The sequence below is a fragment of the Chanodichthys erythropterus genome, chromosome 1, assembly GCF_024489055.1.
Source record: "Chanodichthys erythropterus isolate Z2021 chromosome 1, ASM2448905v1, whole genome shotgun sequence".
Lineage (NCBI taxonomy): Eukaryota > Metazoa > Chordata > Actinopteri > Cypriniformes > Xenocyprididae > Chanodichthys > Chanodichthys erythropterus.
In genome coordinates this window covers 35,131,055-35,147,495 of record NC_090221.1, presented here as the reverse complement: position 1 = coordinate 35,147,495, position 16,441 = coordinate 35,131,055, and the positions used below count along the sequence as shown (strand labels likewise).

General features: G+C 35.1%; 1 protein-coding gene across 1 annotated transcript in view; it reads left to right on the top strand.

The window, feature by feature from the left end:
- trpc7b (transient receptor potential cation channel, subfamily C, member 7b) overlaps window positions 1-16,441 on the top strand; it is a 49,514-nt gene that overhangs the window by 11,574 nt on the left and 21,499 nt on the right. The window contains exons 2-6 of the mRNA XM_067383292.1: window positions 1,185-1,367; window positions 6,468-6,632; window positions 10,511-10,727; window positions 11,732-11,965; window positions 13,349-13,613. Coding sequence (XP_067239393.1) covers window positions 1,185-1,367; window positions 6,468-6,632; window positions 10,511-10,727; window positions 11,732-11,965; window positions 13,349-13,613 — 1,064 coding nt within the window. The remainder of the gene's footprint in view (window positions 1-1,184; window positions 1,368-6,467; window positions 6,633-10,510; window positions 10,728-11,731; window positions 11,966-13,348; window positions 13,614-16,441) is intronic.

Here is a 16,441-nt window from a genome sequence, read left to right as displayed (position 1 = left end):
TTGTTTTGTTCTCACCTGCTTGTTCATCAGTGAAATAAGCGTCCTTGAGTTTGGGAAAGGCTCTATATAAATTAAAGGTGCCCAAGAATGCTTTTTCACAAGATGTAATATAAGTCTAAGGTGTCTCCTGAATGTGTCTGTGAAGTTTCAGCTCAAAATACCCCATCGATTTTTTTTTAACTGCTATTTTGGGGCATCATTAACTATACACTGATTTTGGCAGCGCCGCCCCTTTAAATGGCGTGCTTCCTGCCACACGAGCTCTCGACTATATTACAGTGCATTTACAAAGTTCACACAGCTAATATAACCCTTAAATGGATCTTTACAAGATGTTCGTCATGCATGCTGCATGCATACATCGGATTTTGTGAGTATAGTATTTATTTGGATGTTTACATTTAATTCTGAATGAGTTTGATAGTGCTTCGTGGCTAAAGCTAACATTACACACTGTTGGAGAGATTTATAAAGAATGAAGTTGTGTTTATGCATTTTACAGACTGCAAGTGTTTAATAAAGAAAATAACTTGTCTCTGTGAATACAGTAATAAACAATGGTAACTTTAACCACATTTAACAGTACATTAGCAACATGCTAACGAAACATTTAGAAAGACAGTTTACAAATATCACTAAAAATATCATGCTATCATGGATCATGTCAGTTATTATTGCTCCATCTGCCATTTTTCGCTGTTGTTCTTGCTTGCTTACCTTGTCTGTGCACAGATCCAGATGTTAATACTGCCTTTCCTTGTCTAATGCCTTGAACATGGGCTGGCATATGCAAATATTGGGGTCATACATATTAATGATCCCGACTGTTACATAACAGTCGGTGTTATGTTGAGATCTGCGTGTTTTCCTGAAGTCTTTTAAACAAATGAGATTTATATAAGGAGGAAGCAATGGGGTTTGAAAGTCAATGTATGTCTTTTCCATGTACTGAACACTTGTTATTTAACTATGCCAATATAAATTCAATTTTTGATTCTAGGGCACCTTTAAACATATTATATTATATAAATAATTTAAGAAAGTTTAGCTTTTCTATATCTTGCAAATCAGTTCTGGATGAATCTCACAAAGACATGTCTCAATCATTTCACATATATATATATATATATATATATATATGGCTTCCTGGCTAATCTCTCTCTCTCTCTCTCTCTGTCTCTCAGAATGACTACAGGAAGTTGTCTATGCAGTGTAAGGACTTTGTGGTGGGTGTTCTGGATCTTTGCCGTGACACAGAGGAAGTGGAGGCCATTCTGAACGGTGACGTGGACCAGATCCCTCCTGCAGAACACCAGAGACCCTGTCTGAGCCGCATCAAACTCGCCATCAAATATGAAGTCAAAAAGGTGAGAATAAACTAAAATAAACTAAAATAACAAAACTAAATAAACTAAAACTTAATAAAAACTATATAGACATTCTTTAAAAAAAAATTATAAAAATGTCAAAAACATACGGAAGAGGATTAGGGCCAAGAAATAATAATAAAAAAAAATAAAACCATCTTGATATTAAAGCATTACAATGCGAGATTAAATTCATTAAATTTTGAGAAAAAAAGTTGAAATACAATGTTGAGAATATAATCATTACATTTCGAGAATAAAGTTTTGGTTTTTTTTGGAGAAAAAAAAATTGTTAAATTTAGAGAACTGCCTATTTTGGGGCATAATTAACTATGCACCAATTCAGCGCGCTGCCCCTTTAAATCCTGCGCTCCCCGCCCCCGAGCTCTCAACTATATAACAGTGCATAAACAAAGTTCACACTACTAATATAACCCTCAAATGGATCTTTACAAAATGTTCGTCATGCATACTGCATGCATACATCGGATCATGTGAGTATAGTATTTATTTGGATGTTTACATTTGATTCTGAATTAGTTTGATGTGCTCCGTGGCTAAAGCTAACATTACACACTGTTGGAGAGATTTATAAAGAATGAAGTTGTGTTTATGCATTTTACAGACTGCAAGTGTTTAATAAAGAAAATAACTTGTCTTCGTGAATACAGTAATAAACAATGGTAACTTTAACCTCATTTAACAGTACATTAGCAACATGCTAACGAAACATTTAAAAAGACAATTTACAAATATCACTAAAAATATCATGATATCATGGATCATGTCAGTTATTATTGCTCCATCTGCCATTTTTCGCTATTGTTCTTGCTTGCTTACCTAGTCTGATGATTCAGCTGTGCACAGATCCAGACGTTAATACTGGCTGCCCTTGTCTAATGTCTTGAACATGGGCTGGCATATGCAAATATTGGGGTCGTACATATTAATGATCTCGACTGTTACGTAACAGTCGGTGTTATGTTGAGATTCGCCTGTTCTTCGGAGGTCTTTTAAACAAATGAGATTTACATAAGGAGGAGGAAACAATGGAGTTTGAGACTCACTGTATGTCACTTCCATGTTCTGAACTCTTGTTTTTCAACTATGCCAAGGTAAATTCAATTTTAAATTCTATGGCACCTTTAAAGAGAATAATTTCTCAGTTCTCGATTCCACCTTTTGCCATACTTATATGTGTATTTGTCTGTTCAAGTTCAATTTGTCTGCTTTCTGTGCGCTGATGTAGAAGCACCTTAACCTTGTTGTAAGTCTAAACTTGACATTAACTGTAAAATTGTCCCCCAGATGCTGCAAAAGACGCAGTACATGCAATAATGCAAAATATGTTCTGTGTGAATGGATCCTAAGAATGGCAGACAGTGGGCAGCTCAGTAGGTTTGGGAAGAGAATACGGAGACGTGAGGTGAGGAGAGGTGTTCAGGTTTGGAATCTAATGAAGCATCTGACTGGCTCTTTTCTTCACCTCAGCTGAACTTTTGATTGGTCGACTGGGTCTAAAATAGAGAACTCGCTCCTCTGCATGCTAACGGCTCCAGAACTTCCTTTCCTTCTGACTTCAGCACACACTCCACTGATTCCACAATGCTGAGCTCTCAAAACAATGAGCACCACCAGCTTTCTTATGAAGTTACCTTCATGAGGAGGCTGGGAGTGAGTTTGCACAGGCAGTTCAGTTTTTAGGTCATGCATGTGTGTTTCTGAATTGTAAACATCATGATCTGTGAGTTGGAGAATTGTACTTCCTTTGGCTTCATCCACTTTGATCTTATTAGACTAAATGTCAAACAAACACACATTAGAGAGAGGAAATGAAGCTGAGACAGTGGGCTTGTGGTGACACGCCTCAGCAGTGCTTTAATTTCACAAGATAAACACCATGAAGTCACTGACGGGCAGTAAAGTGTCCAGGGAGCTTGCGATGATCTGCGTCACGATGGAAAAGAGTGTCTCTGAAGAGACCTTTGCCTGTCTCAGATGTTTCTCCCAAAAAGATTAATCTCACATGTGTCTCCAGTAATCTCACATGTGTTTCAGTTTCAGAAGAGACTGCAGCAATTTCTCAAACTGTGCTCAGATGTGTCAGACATCTCAATATGAATGCAAATATTTCTCATCAGATGATCTGAGCTGCTATCTGCAGTCATTTTATGGCTCAATACTCTTACTTTACATAAACTATTTAGTCTCTATTTGTGTCTATTTTGGTTTCTCTTCAGGCTTTATATATATATATATATATATATATATATATATATATATATATATATATATATATATATATATATATATATATATATATATAGTAATATTTATAAATTATTATTATTTATAATAATAATTATAATTATAATATTTATTTATTTATTGTTTGGTACAACAAACACAACTATGAATTAAATAAATACTTTGCAAATCAATCAATCAAATCTGTTTGTTTGTTGTTTAAAATCAGCATAATTTAAATTGGTACAACAAAAAAAAACATGTATAAATACTTAAGAAATGTTTTTATTTAGCTTCAGAGGAATGAAAATTTGACGATGTGATCATTTAATTTTCCACTGCAGTGTGTTTTTATTGCAGTTGTTCAGTGCAGTGAATGTCAGAGGATGATGATCTGTCATGTCATCCATCACTGCTGTGGGTTTAAAGGGCTCACGACCTTGTTAACCAGATAATGTGAGGGTAATTAGTCCTGTTGCCCTCAGCTCAATCCAAACCCTCCTGAGAGGAGCTCTCATTACAAGCCAGGTCCATTGAATCGTAATCATTTTCATATTGAGATTGAAATCGTAATAGTTTTATTGACTGAAGATCCGTGACAATGACAGACCCTTGAGTTAAATAAAGCCTTCAAGGAACATTGCAATCATCATATTTATGAGATGAGCGTGCTTGAATGCCACAATATCATAATTACCAGTGAGTTGAGGGCATCAATTAAAGAATCCAATATTGATTATAACTTGTTATAACTATGAATGTTGACAATTTAATTTGTGTGCATTGTATGTAGAGTTGATTAAGATGAGCTCTAAAGCTCTCCAGAAGTCATTGCTGGTTTAGTTTAGAGATTTTAAAGAGAAATGTAAAAAATCTAGAATACAACATCTCCATACTATTGAGAACAATATCACTTTTCTTTATGGCTTCCAAATGTATAGTATGATTTGATGCAGAAAAATTCCCTGAGAATCAATTAATCAGAAACTCTTCACCCTGTAAAAAATAATTATGCATATGAAACCCATTCACGTTTAACTATTTAAAAATTATGCAAATCAAATCGTTTCAAGTTCAGCTTTTAGAAATTATGCAGATTAAAATATAAATTATGCATAAATACAAATTGGAGCCTTTTGTAGATGGACACTAAACATCTAGTTTATTCAGACGAGTGAGACAATTTTCATTAAAAGCAATCAGAAGGGATGCTGGGACTGTTGCTATGGCAACCAGGTACAAGGTTCAGGTGACCTCAGATCTGTGTGTGTCACGGCGTCTCAGACACACACACACACACACACACACACACACACACACGCACACACACACATGTTTGTTTTTGTGAATTGTGGGGACTTTCCATAGACTTCAATGCATTTTACACTGAACAAACTGTACATTCTATCCCCCTACCCTGCCCCTACCCCTAAACCTAACCCTCACAGGAAACTGTGCAAACTTTTACTTTTTCACAAAAACTCATTCTATATGATTTATAAACCCATTTACATTGTGGGGACCGCTGGCTGGTCCCCACGATGTAGGTGAACTCAGGTTTATATTACATCATGGGGACATTTGGTCCCCACAATGTAATATAAACAAAAGCACACACACACACACACACACACACACACACACACACACACACACATATTGTGATAACTGCCATCATACTCTCTATGTCAGAATTTAATGGATCACTAAAGACAGGTAAGCTTCAGGTGGGAAGAGAGAGAGAAAGAGAGAGAGAGAGAGAGAGAGAGAGAGAGAGTGTGTGTGGTCTGCAGGGCAATTTAAGGTTGAGAATGGTATATGGCTTGTAGCTTCTGAAATAGATTGTCTATTATACTCTGAGCAAACACACACACACACACACTGTCAGCTTTCGATGGATCCAGCGCGGCTCTGGATCACACAGCAGCCCGGCAGCGCTCCTTAAATCAGTGTCACCATCTGTCTGTTTCTCTGAGGGCATCTCAATGCTAGGTGTTATCTTCTCTAAAGAAACACACACGTTCACCAGTCTAATAGAGCTACAGCACCACACAACAGGAACACCAGCGGCTGTTCAGAGCCAGAATGACTAGAAGGATCATGTGACACTGAAGACTGGAGTAATGATGCTGTAATTCAGCTTTGATCACAACTAATATTTCACAATATTACTGTTTTTATTGTATATTTCATCAAATAAATTTAGTCTTGATGAGCATATGGCTTTTCAAAAACATTAAAAGTGTGTGTTTTTTTTTATAATCCATATTATTATTATATTATATTATATTATATTATATTATATTATATTATATTATATTATATTATATTATATTATATTATATTATATTATATTATATTATATTATATTATATTATATTATATTTAGAGGACAGTAGGACACTTTGTTTATTTTTTTATCAAATAGTTTTATTTTTAATTTTGACTTTAAAAATAAATAAATAAAAGAAGATTCTTTTATCAGCTTCATGTATTATTTATTATCAGTTCCTATGCATTTACCTTGATTGGAATTTACATAATATTAAAAAAAAAACACTACTAATTGTAATATAATGTAATAATGTTATGTATAATGTAACATAAATTGTACATGTGCACTTATTTATTTATAAAAATTATAGAATATTTTTCATTGCAGATCAATATTTTCACATAATTTAATTACAGTTTTACTCTAAGGTCATGTATGACTATCCAATGTATAACACATTTGACCATATTTCAATATTCTGCTGCTGTATTCAGCCACAATAAGTGCACAAAATATTGAGAAAATATGTTTTCCTCTAATATGATTTGTCATCGTTCTCTTTTCTCCATGTGTCTCAGTTTGTGGCTCATCCAAACTGCCAGCAGCAGCTGCTGACGATCTGGTATGAGAATCTGTCGGGTCTGCGGCAGCAGTCCATCAGTGTGAAGTGTTTGACAGTTCTGGGCGTAACTGTCGGACTGCCTTTCCTTGCCATCGCCTACTGGATTATGCCCTGTAGCAAGGTAACACACACACACACACACACACACACACACACACACACACACACACACACACACACACACACACACACACACACACACACACACACACACACACACACACACACACACACACACACACACACACACAGACACACATCCACATCTCTGCTGTTTCTCCAAGCTTCATCTGACTCTTCAGATGAGAAGATGACCTCTGAGTCAAGAGTGACTGTCTTCATTTCTCTGGGCAGCTGTTTTAAAGACATTTTAATTCACACTGTTGTGGATATTTTGTAGTATAAGATGACTAATGTGCAGGTTTCTTGCTCTAGAAACAGCTGTAATTTAGTTTACATGACCATTTTCCTTCACTCTGACCATTACACTGTGTCTGAACCAGACAAAATCGCTTTAATTTCGAATCATGAATGCATCTGAACAAGCTGTTTTTGCAATTTGGGTTCTGTAAATGGGGAAAAGAGCTTTTTTTTCATTTCAGAGAGTAAGAAAAATCCAATTTTCTATGACAAGACCCCTTAAAATTCATATAACTGGGTAAAAGCTTCACCTTTTCCATAAACACACATGAATAAACATACAGATACACGCACACACATCTCTCCAAACTCTATTACGAACAGACTTACCTAAGCATAAGCACAGATAAACATGTTTCATTTCCATCCTGAGGAAGTGGATTTACACACTGACTCTGTGTTTGATGGGCACTTCAACACACACTGTCTCATGGAGAGATATCAGCTGAGAGAGATCCCCCCCCCCCCCCCCCACCACACACACACACACACACACACAGGGAGGCTTTTTGTGAAGGGTTTGGGATTGAAATCTAATCAGAGCTCGTCAGACAGGAAGAACTGTGGCGTCTCTTGAGATTTGTGACAGAGAGAGAGAGAGGAGAGGAGAGTGCATTTGAGGTTCACAGAGAAGATGTATAGTTGTGTGTGTGCGAGAGACAATTTACTTAACTATCATTGTTTTAGGTTTAGGATTAGTCTATTAGTCTAATTTTAATTAGCTTTATATGAGACAATAGAAGTCTGTGGTGTGTGTTAATTTAGATAAATGTACATGAAATTGCTGTGACATGATACAGCCAATCAGAGCACATATAAAGCTTTTTGTGGCAGAATTGAGAGAAAAGTCAGTTAACATGATAAAATATGTATTTTTATTTTATTTTATTTTTATTTATGTTTCTTCCAGTACCAAAAATGTATTCTGATTTTATATTGATTAAAACTTAAATATACAGTTATATATTTGTGCATGTACATTACATATATTGTTTAAAATATAAGCTATAAATTGTATTATATATATATATATATATATATATATATATATATATATATATATATACAGCTATATAAATATATAAAGCTGTTTAATACATATAGAGTTGAGAAATGTTAGTTATATTATATTATATTACATTACATTACATTACAAACCGGATTCAGAAAAAAAGTTGGGACACTGTACAAATTGTGAATAAAAACAGAATACAATGATGTGGAAGTTTCACATTTCAATATTTTATTCAGAATACAACATAGATGACATATCAAAACTGAGAAACTGAGAAAATGTATCATTTTAAGGGAAAAATAAGTTAATTTTAAATTTCATGGCATCAACACATCTCAAAAAAAGTTGGGACAAGGCCATGTTTACCACTGTGTGGCATCCCCTCTTCTTTTTATAACAGTCTGCAAACGTCTGGGGACTGAGGAGACAAGTTGCTCAAGTTTAGGAATAGGAATGTTGTCCCATTCTTGTCTAATACAGGCTTCTAGTTGCTCAACTGTCTTCGGTCTTCTTTGTCGCATCTTCCTCTTTATGATGTGCCAAATGTTTTCTATGGGTGAAAGATCTGGACTGCAGGCTGGTCATTTCAGTACCCGGATCCTTCTTCTACGCAGCCATGATGTTGTAATTGATGCAGTATGTGGTCTGGCATTGTCATGTTGGAAAATGCAAGGTCTTCCCTGAAAGAGACGACGTCTGGATGGGAGCATATGTTGTTCTAGAACTTGGATATACCTTTCAGCATTGATGGTGCCTTTCCAGATGTGTAAGCTGCCCATGCCACATGCACTCATGCAACTCCATACCATCAGAGATGCAGGCTTCTGAACTGAGCGCTGATAACAACTTGGGTTGTCCTTGTCCTCTTTAGTCCGGATGACATGGCATCCCAGTTTTCCAAAAAGAACTTCAAACTTTGATTTGTCTGACCACAGAACAGTTTTCCACTTTGCCACAGTCCATTTTAAATGAGCCTTGGCCCAGAGAAAACGCCTGCACTTCTGGATCATGTTTAGATATGGCTTCTTCTTTGACCTATAGAGTTTTAGCCGGCAACGGCGAATGGCACGGTGGATTGTGTTCACCAACAATGTTTTCCGGAAGTATTCCTGAGCCCATGTTGTGATTTCCATTACAGTAGCATTCCTGTATGTGATGCAGTGCCATCTAAGGGTCCGAAGATCACGGGCATCCAGTATGGTTTTCCGGCCTTGACCCTTATGCACAGAGATTGTTCCAGATTCTCTGAATCTGGAAGTAGATGAGGATAACTTCAAACTCTTTGCAATTTTTCTCTGAGAAACTCCTTTCTGATATTGCTCCACTATTTTTGGCCGCAGCATTGGGGGAATTGGTGATCCTCTGCCCATCTTGACTTCTGAGAGACACTGCCACTCTGAGAGGCTCTTTTTATACCCAATCATGTTGCCAATTGACCTAATAAATTGCAAATTGGTCCTCCAGCTGTTCCTTATATGTACATTTAACTTTTCCGGCCTCTTATTGCTACCTGTCCCAACATTTTTGGAATGTGTAGCTATCATGAAATCCAAAATGAGCCAATATTTGGCATGACATTTCAAAATTTGATATGTTATCTATATTCTATTGTGAATAAAATATAAGTTTGTGAGATTTGTAAATTATTGTTTGTACAGTGTACCAACTTTTTTGGAATCGGGTTTGTATATTATATTATATTATATTATATTATATTATATTATATTATATTATATTATATTATATTATATTATATTATATTATATTATATTATATTATATTATATTATATTATATTATATTATATTATATTATATTATATTATATTATATTGCATAATTGTTTCATTCAGTACCAAAAATATTTTCTAATTAAAAGTTATAATTAAAAATGGACTATATCACCTAATATATGTGTGTGCTATATATTTTCATGCTTGTTAGTGAATCATTTCATTAGCTTAGCAACATGTTAGCATCAAACTCAATTGAAATCAGTTGCGATTCACATGAAGAGTGCTATTTATGTGATTCTGCATATAGAATGTTCTAATTCACTCTTTTATGAGGGTTAGGGTTTCAGTTAGGATGCCGCCTTACTAAAGGAGCTGCCTATGTAGACAGCAAGACAACTCGTAACAAGTTATGCCTCATTAAAGCATTTAAACTTTCACTGTCTGAGAGATAAAGGTGTTGAATGTCAAGCAGAAGATTACACGACTGATGATGATGATGATGATGAAGGTATTGTGTGCGAGACACTTGAATTCGAGGGCAATCAAAACCTTCACGTCTGAATACACGGACTGAATACAAATGATTGATTTTGGAGAAAATCTGATGATCTTTCGGAGAAACAATTTCATAATCATCCAGTAAGAGCAGTGTCTGTGAGCGAATCCATCTACTGTTATTGATATAAGGTAGAGCGTTGAGCAAATATTTAAAATAAATGATATATCACAATGGAATTATTTCATATATATATATATATATATATATATATATATATAACAAAATATTTTTAGGATGCTTCATATCTCATGTTCATATTTCTCTGTCTCAGTTGGGTCAGATATTACGGAGTCCCTTCATGAAGTTTGTCGCTCATGCCGTGTCGTTCACCATCTTTCTGGGTCTGTTGATTCTGAACGCGTCAGACCGATTCGAGGGTGTAAAGAACCTCCCCAACGAGACCATAACGGACCATCCGCGACAGGTGTTCCGCGTCAAGACCACACAGTTCTCCTGGACTGAGCTACTCATCATGAAATGGGTTCTGGGTAAGGCCAGCTGCATGATGGGGAAAGACTGAAATGGTTTAGGGTTTGTGTGTGTGTGTGTGTGTGTGTGTGTGTGTGTGTGTGTGTGTGTGTGTGTGTGTGTGTGTGTGTGTGTGTGTGTGTGTGTGTTATTCTTGTTCCTGTTGTCTGCACAGGTAATGGAAAGTAAAATTATGCTGATTATAGGTGCATTTCAATGTGTTTCACAACATCTGTGTGAGAAAATATAATGCAGATTTTATTCCAGTTTTAGAGGATGTTATTTTCAAATGTTTTGTTTTAATAGAAATGTAATTATTAATCATTAATATTTACATACTTAGAGTCAGGGATTTAAACAGCCACTGTAGTATTACAGACATAAATTTTCATTTTATTAATTTGTATTTTAAATTATTTCTGAATGTAATAAAATGTGATCTTTTTCTTATCTTTATCTTATTTTATTCCTCTCAATAATGCTCTAGTGTGAATAGTCAGGAGCAAATTATTTTCTGAAAAAACACATTAAAACAAATTCAAAGTTTTTCAAATGTAATAGTATTTTAGTCTTTAGTATTTTAGACAAGGGTCAAAAGACATATGAAATAGTTTATTCATTATATTTAAATGATGATTTGTTAGCTGACATGATGATTTGAGATGAGAAGCATTATGAGAGATTTAATAATGCTTTTATTTATAGTAAACCCATTTAAAGCCTTGCATTCAGATTCAAAAAATACAAATTCAGATGCGTGTTCCTCTGCAGGCCTGCGTCTGGATGACACTTGTGTGTGTGTGTGTGTGTGTGTTTGGTTCAGGTAAACTCTACATTATGAGGACAAAATGTCCCCACAAGGATGGCAATATCCAAAATCCTTGTCCTTATTGGAACAGTTTTGGTCCCCATAAGGAAAACAGCATATTAATCATGTTTTTTGAAAATGTAAAAATGCAAAAAGTTTCCTGTGATGGGAATGTCCAAATAAAACATAGAAACCAAACGTGTGTGTGTGTTTCAGGTATGATCTGGTCGGAGTGTAAGGAGATCTGGGTCGACGGTCCGCGCGAGTACGTGATGCACCTGTGGAACGTCTTAGACTTTGGGATGCTGTCGATCTTCGTGGCCTCCTTCACCGCTCGTCTCATGGCGTTCCTCAAGGCGTCTAAAGCTCAGCTCTATGTCGACCTGCACGTTCCCAACCGAGACATTAGCAACGCATCACTTCCTGCAGACGTTGCCTACTTCACATATGGTGTGTAAATGCATGCAGATCATCACACGTCTGTCTGAACTCTTGACAGAATGAGAACTTCTGAATCTGATTAATAAATAAAATAATAACTGTCCTACAAATTGACATTAGACAAGTGTCAGAATCTTTCTGTCATTACCTTTTTGTTCATGACAATGGTAAATAATACCAGTTTAGCATAATTGTATTGCCCCACATCAACGGATTATAGTATTTTAGCTGAAAGTCTGTTTACCATTGTACATTTCTGTGAGGTGTCTGATTGTAGAAAGCAGTGCAGGTGTTTTAGGCAGAATCATTAATGAGGAGGCAGCGATGCTGAACTGTAGCTCTGTTAGCATCATTAGCTCAGCTGAAATCTGTGGTTTGCGTGACCAGTCTGACTTTACGCTTCCCATCTCCACTGCTGTACTTTTAGCTGTATATTATTTCTGAGCACTAATAGATTAAATTTAACTCTTATGTATGGCTACTGCCTAATATCCAAGTAATAATTTACTTAAATAGCCATTTTATATATATATATATATATATATATATATATATATATATATATATATATATATATATATATATATATATATATATATATATATATATATATATACAGTCAAACCAAAATTTATTCAGACACCTTGAACATTTCATTCATTAATACAGTATTCACTATAGTTTAAAATGTTAATAAAATATGAAAAGATCTCAGAGTTAAACTGTGTAAACACTTCAGAAAATCATGGTGATGAAAATGAAAATTAAATACATTGCATTGGCAACTAACCGAAACAAAACGAGTTTAAGTTGAAGTTGTAAAATTACTAAAACGACAACTAAAATAAATATAAATTAAAGCTAAATAAAATATTAAAGTAAAAAGTAAAAAATGATAAAAGTGCATAACAAAATTACTAAAACTAAAATGAAAAGAAAAAATATAAAACAAAAGTTAATTCAAAATAATTATATATATTATTGACCATTGTGAACACACACAATGATGCTTAGAGCTGATATCTGTTATCAATGCTGCTATCTGCTGGTGTGAAAGTGATATTGCAGCCTCTGAAATCACAGAACTTATATAAATATGTATATAAAGAGTGTATGTGCTGGTGAAATCTTTGAATGTGCTTTACTGCTGACTCTCTCTGTGTGTGTGTGTGTGTGTGTTTGATCTTCATTGTGTTCACTGAGAATCTCTGAACAAAGTCTTCATTAGCATTATCCACCTTTGACTTCCTCCTCCTGATTCTCTTTGAGTTCACACCTTCAAACCTGAGCACACTTTACCATTCCTTTAAATCTGAATCAAATTCCTCCATCTGTCCAGTTACAGAATGTAGCAGTATTTTTATCGAAGGTCTCTGTATGTGTCTCTTATAGCGAGGAACAGGTGGAGGCCGTCAGATCCTCAGATCATCTCCGAGGGTCTGTACGCCATCGCTGTGGTCCTGAGCTTCTCTCGTATCGCCTACATCCTCCCGGCCAACGAGAGCTTCGGGCCGCTCCAGATCTCCCTGGGCCGTACAGTGAAGGACATCTTCAAGTTCATGGTCATCTTCATCATGGTCTTCGTGGCGTTTATGATCGGCATGTTCAACCTGTACTCGTATTACCTGGGGGCCAAATATAACCCCGCCTTCACCACGTGAGTGACACACGCACAGACACATCATTAAAATCCTTTATTGGTCATAAATAAAAAATCTAATAATTATTTCAATTAAACAAGTCTCACTGAAATTATTTAATAATATTGCTATCTATAATTGGCCAACAATATGTGAATTATTCATGTGGCATTGGCTGAATAGTAAATTACTTATTATGCATAAATAAAACAAATCACATTTTTATTTACCTTGGTGAAAGTCATTAATATTACTGTGACCCTCAATTGTCCAACAATATTTTAAGCTATTAATGTGACATTTGTAAATAAGCAGAATTGATTTATAGTCTTTATAATTTGAGTGTTTGGTTTGTAAAAGCCAGTAATTCACCACATGAAACACACTGCGGTCGACACACACCATGTTTATCCTCACTGCAAATGAAATCGGATTTAATGTCCTCTTATCTTTATCTTATGTATTTTTGTTCATGTTTTGGAAGGAACAACCTGTCCATGTTGACAATTTGACTTCTGTTCAGTGTCAGATAGATTTTCAACAAATTACCATAGAATTTGATTGGACACTTGACCTTTGACATCAACAACAAAAAATATGCAAAGTGTTTTCTCTGTAACTGTACACTGTTATATGGTTTGTTGTGCTAGTATATGCATTCAGCATTGCTTATCCATTTTGAGAACCATTGTCTCAAATAGACCCCAAACTTCAGCAAAATCCCTCTGGAGAAATAAACATAGACACAAAGAAGTTAATAGTTGTCATATAGAGCTAAATGAATATGGAGTAGATCAGATCATTTGATCTTTGATGAGAAATGTTTGTGGTCATATTGAGTTTTGAGACAGACTATTGTCTTAGTGAATAAAAAGCACAATTTGAGAAATTCCTCTACTGAAACTAGAATGTTTCTAGGCTCGTTTCTCAGGAGTATCAGTAACACTTTATTTTACAGTAACTAACCCTTAAACAAACCCTAACCCTAACTGTAACTCTATAGTAAGTACATGTAGTTAATTAAAAGTACTCAGTACTTTTTTGAGTAATTACAATGTAACTAAAGCACTGTAAAATAAAGTGTAACCGAATCATCAAGCGGAAGGTCTTATTGAAGATCTCCATATTTTTCTCATACACTCTAAAAAGTGGTGGGTTAAAAACAACCCAAGTTGGGTAGGTTGTTTTAACCCAGTTTTTCCAATGTGCTGGGTAGTTTTATTTAACTAAACTATTGTTTAAATGAACCCAAAATATGTTGGAAATTAACATTTATTAATATGTTTAATAAATGAATATTTAGTCATTTATAGTTTTTAAACAATAGTTGAATTAAATAAAGCTGCCACTGGGTTAAAACAACCCAATTTGGGTTGTTTTTAACCCAGCATTTTTTAGAGTGTAGCACAAATCGATCATCACAAAAGTGATCTCATTCGTGATCAGCTGCATGTTTTGATTGAATTATGATGTGTTTTCTCTGTGTATATGGACAAATAAACACTCTAAAAAATGCTGGGCTGTTTCAACCCAAATTTGGGTCAAATATGGACAAACCCAACCATTAGGTTAAAGTTTTTAATTACACTCTAAAAAAAATGCTGGGTTAAAAACAACCCAACTTGTGTTGAAAATGGACAAACCCAGCAATTGGGTTGTTTTAACCCAGTGGTTGGGTTAAATGTTTGCCCAACCTGCTGGGTAGTTTTATTTAACTCAACTGTTGTATAAATATTACTGTATTGCTTGCTTAAAATGAACCCAAAATATGCTGGAAATTAACATGTATAAATATGTTTAATAAATGAGCATTTATTAATAAGATAATGAATAATAAACAATAAACATTTATTAAATTGCTTATTAATAAATGTACACCTTTTGATTATTATTGTTGCCTCTAGTAACTATGTGTCTGATTTTTAATTTCTCACCTATTATGGATTCATTTTAAGCCAGCCATATAGTCATTTTTAATCAGTAGTTGGGTTAAATAAAACTACCCAGCAGGTTGGGCAAACATTTAACCCAACCACTGGGTTAAAACAACCCAATTGCTGGGTTTGTCCATTTTCAACCCAACTTGGGTTGTTTTTAACCAAACATTTTTTAGAGTGTAAATTTTGAACCCAACGGTTGGCTTTGTCCATATTTGAGTGTTAGTTGCATTGACATGCATTTAGCTTTGCTTTTCCATGCTATTTTTGGGTTGAAATTCACCAATTGTGACCCACTGCCACTGCCAAGATCCTAAACTTCTGCAGCAAGGTATTATTTATTCACTTTATGATGCCGTTTTCCTCATAGGGCCAAAATGTAAGGCACCAAAATACACAAACATAGGCTACATAACCAAATAACTGCTGCTGAACATTTATTTGTAAACCGCAGAGTTTGACTTGTGACAGGTAAAAGACAAACTTCTGTGTGAAATGTCAAATTTACACTGTTCATACTCAAACTCTCTCTCTCTCTCTCTGCTGCCATCTTACATTAGCGTGAGTGCTGTTTTGAAGCAGTAAGTGCTGATTTGTATTCTGTGCACAGATATGTCAGGCTTATGAGAGAATGGCTCAGCTGTAATCTTTTCCAAATCACTCTGCAAATGGGTTTTTAGGTTCTGGTCAGCTCATTTTGAAGGGGATCCCTGCGGTCCGGCTTCATTTCAAAGCAAACAGAATGAGCCTCACCGCTGGTTCTCACAGGGGCCGTTCTCCCACACTGCTACTTTCGTTGTCTTTCATTTAAAAGGTCCAAATGCCTCATAAACCACTGGAAACTTCTCCTCATTATAGACAAGAAAACTTTAAGATCCTAAACCTCAGTTAGAGAACTTGTATAGATG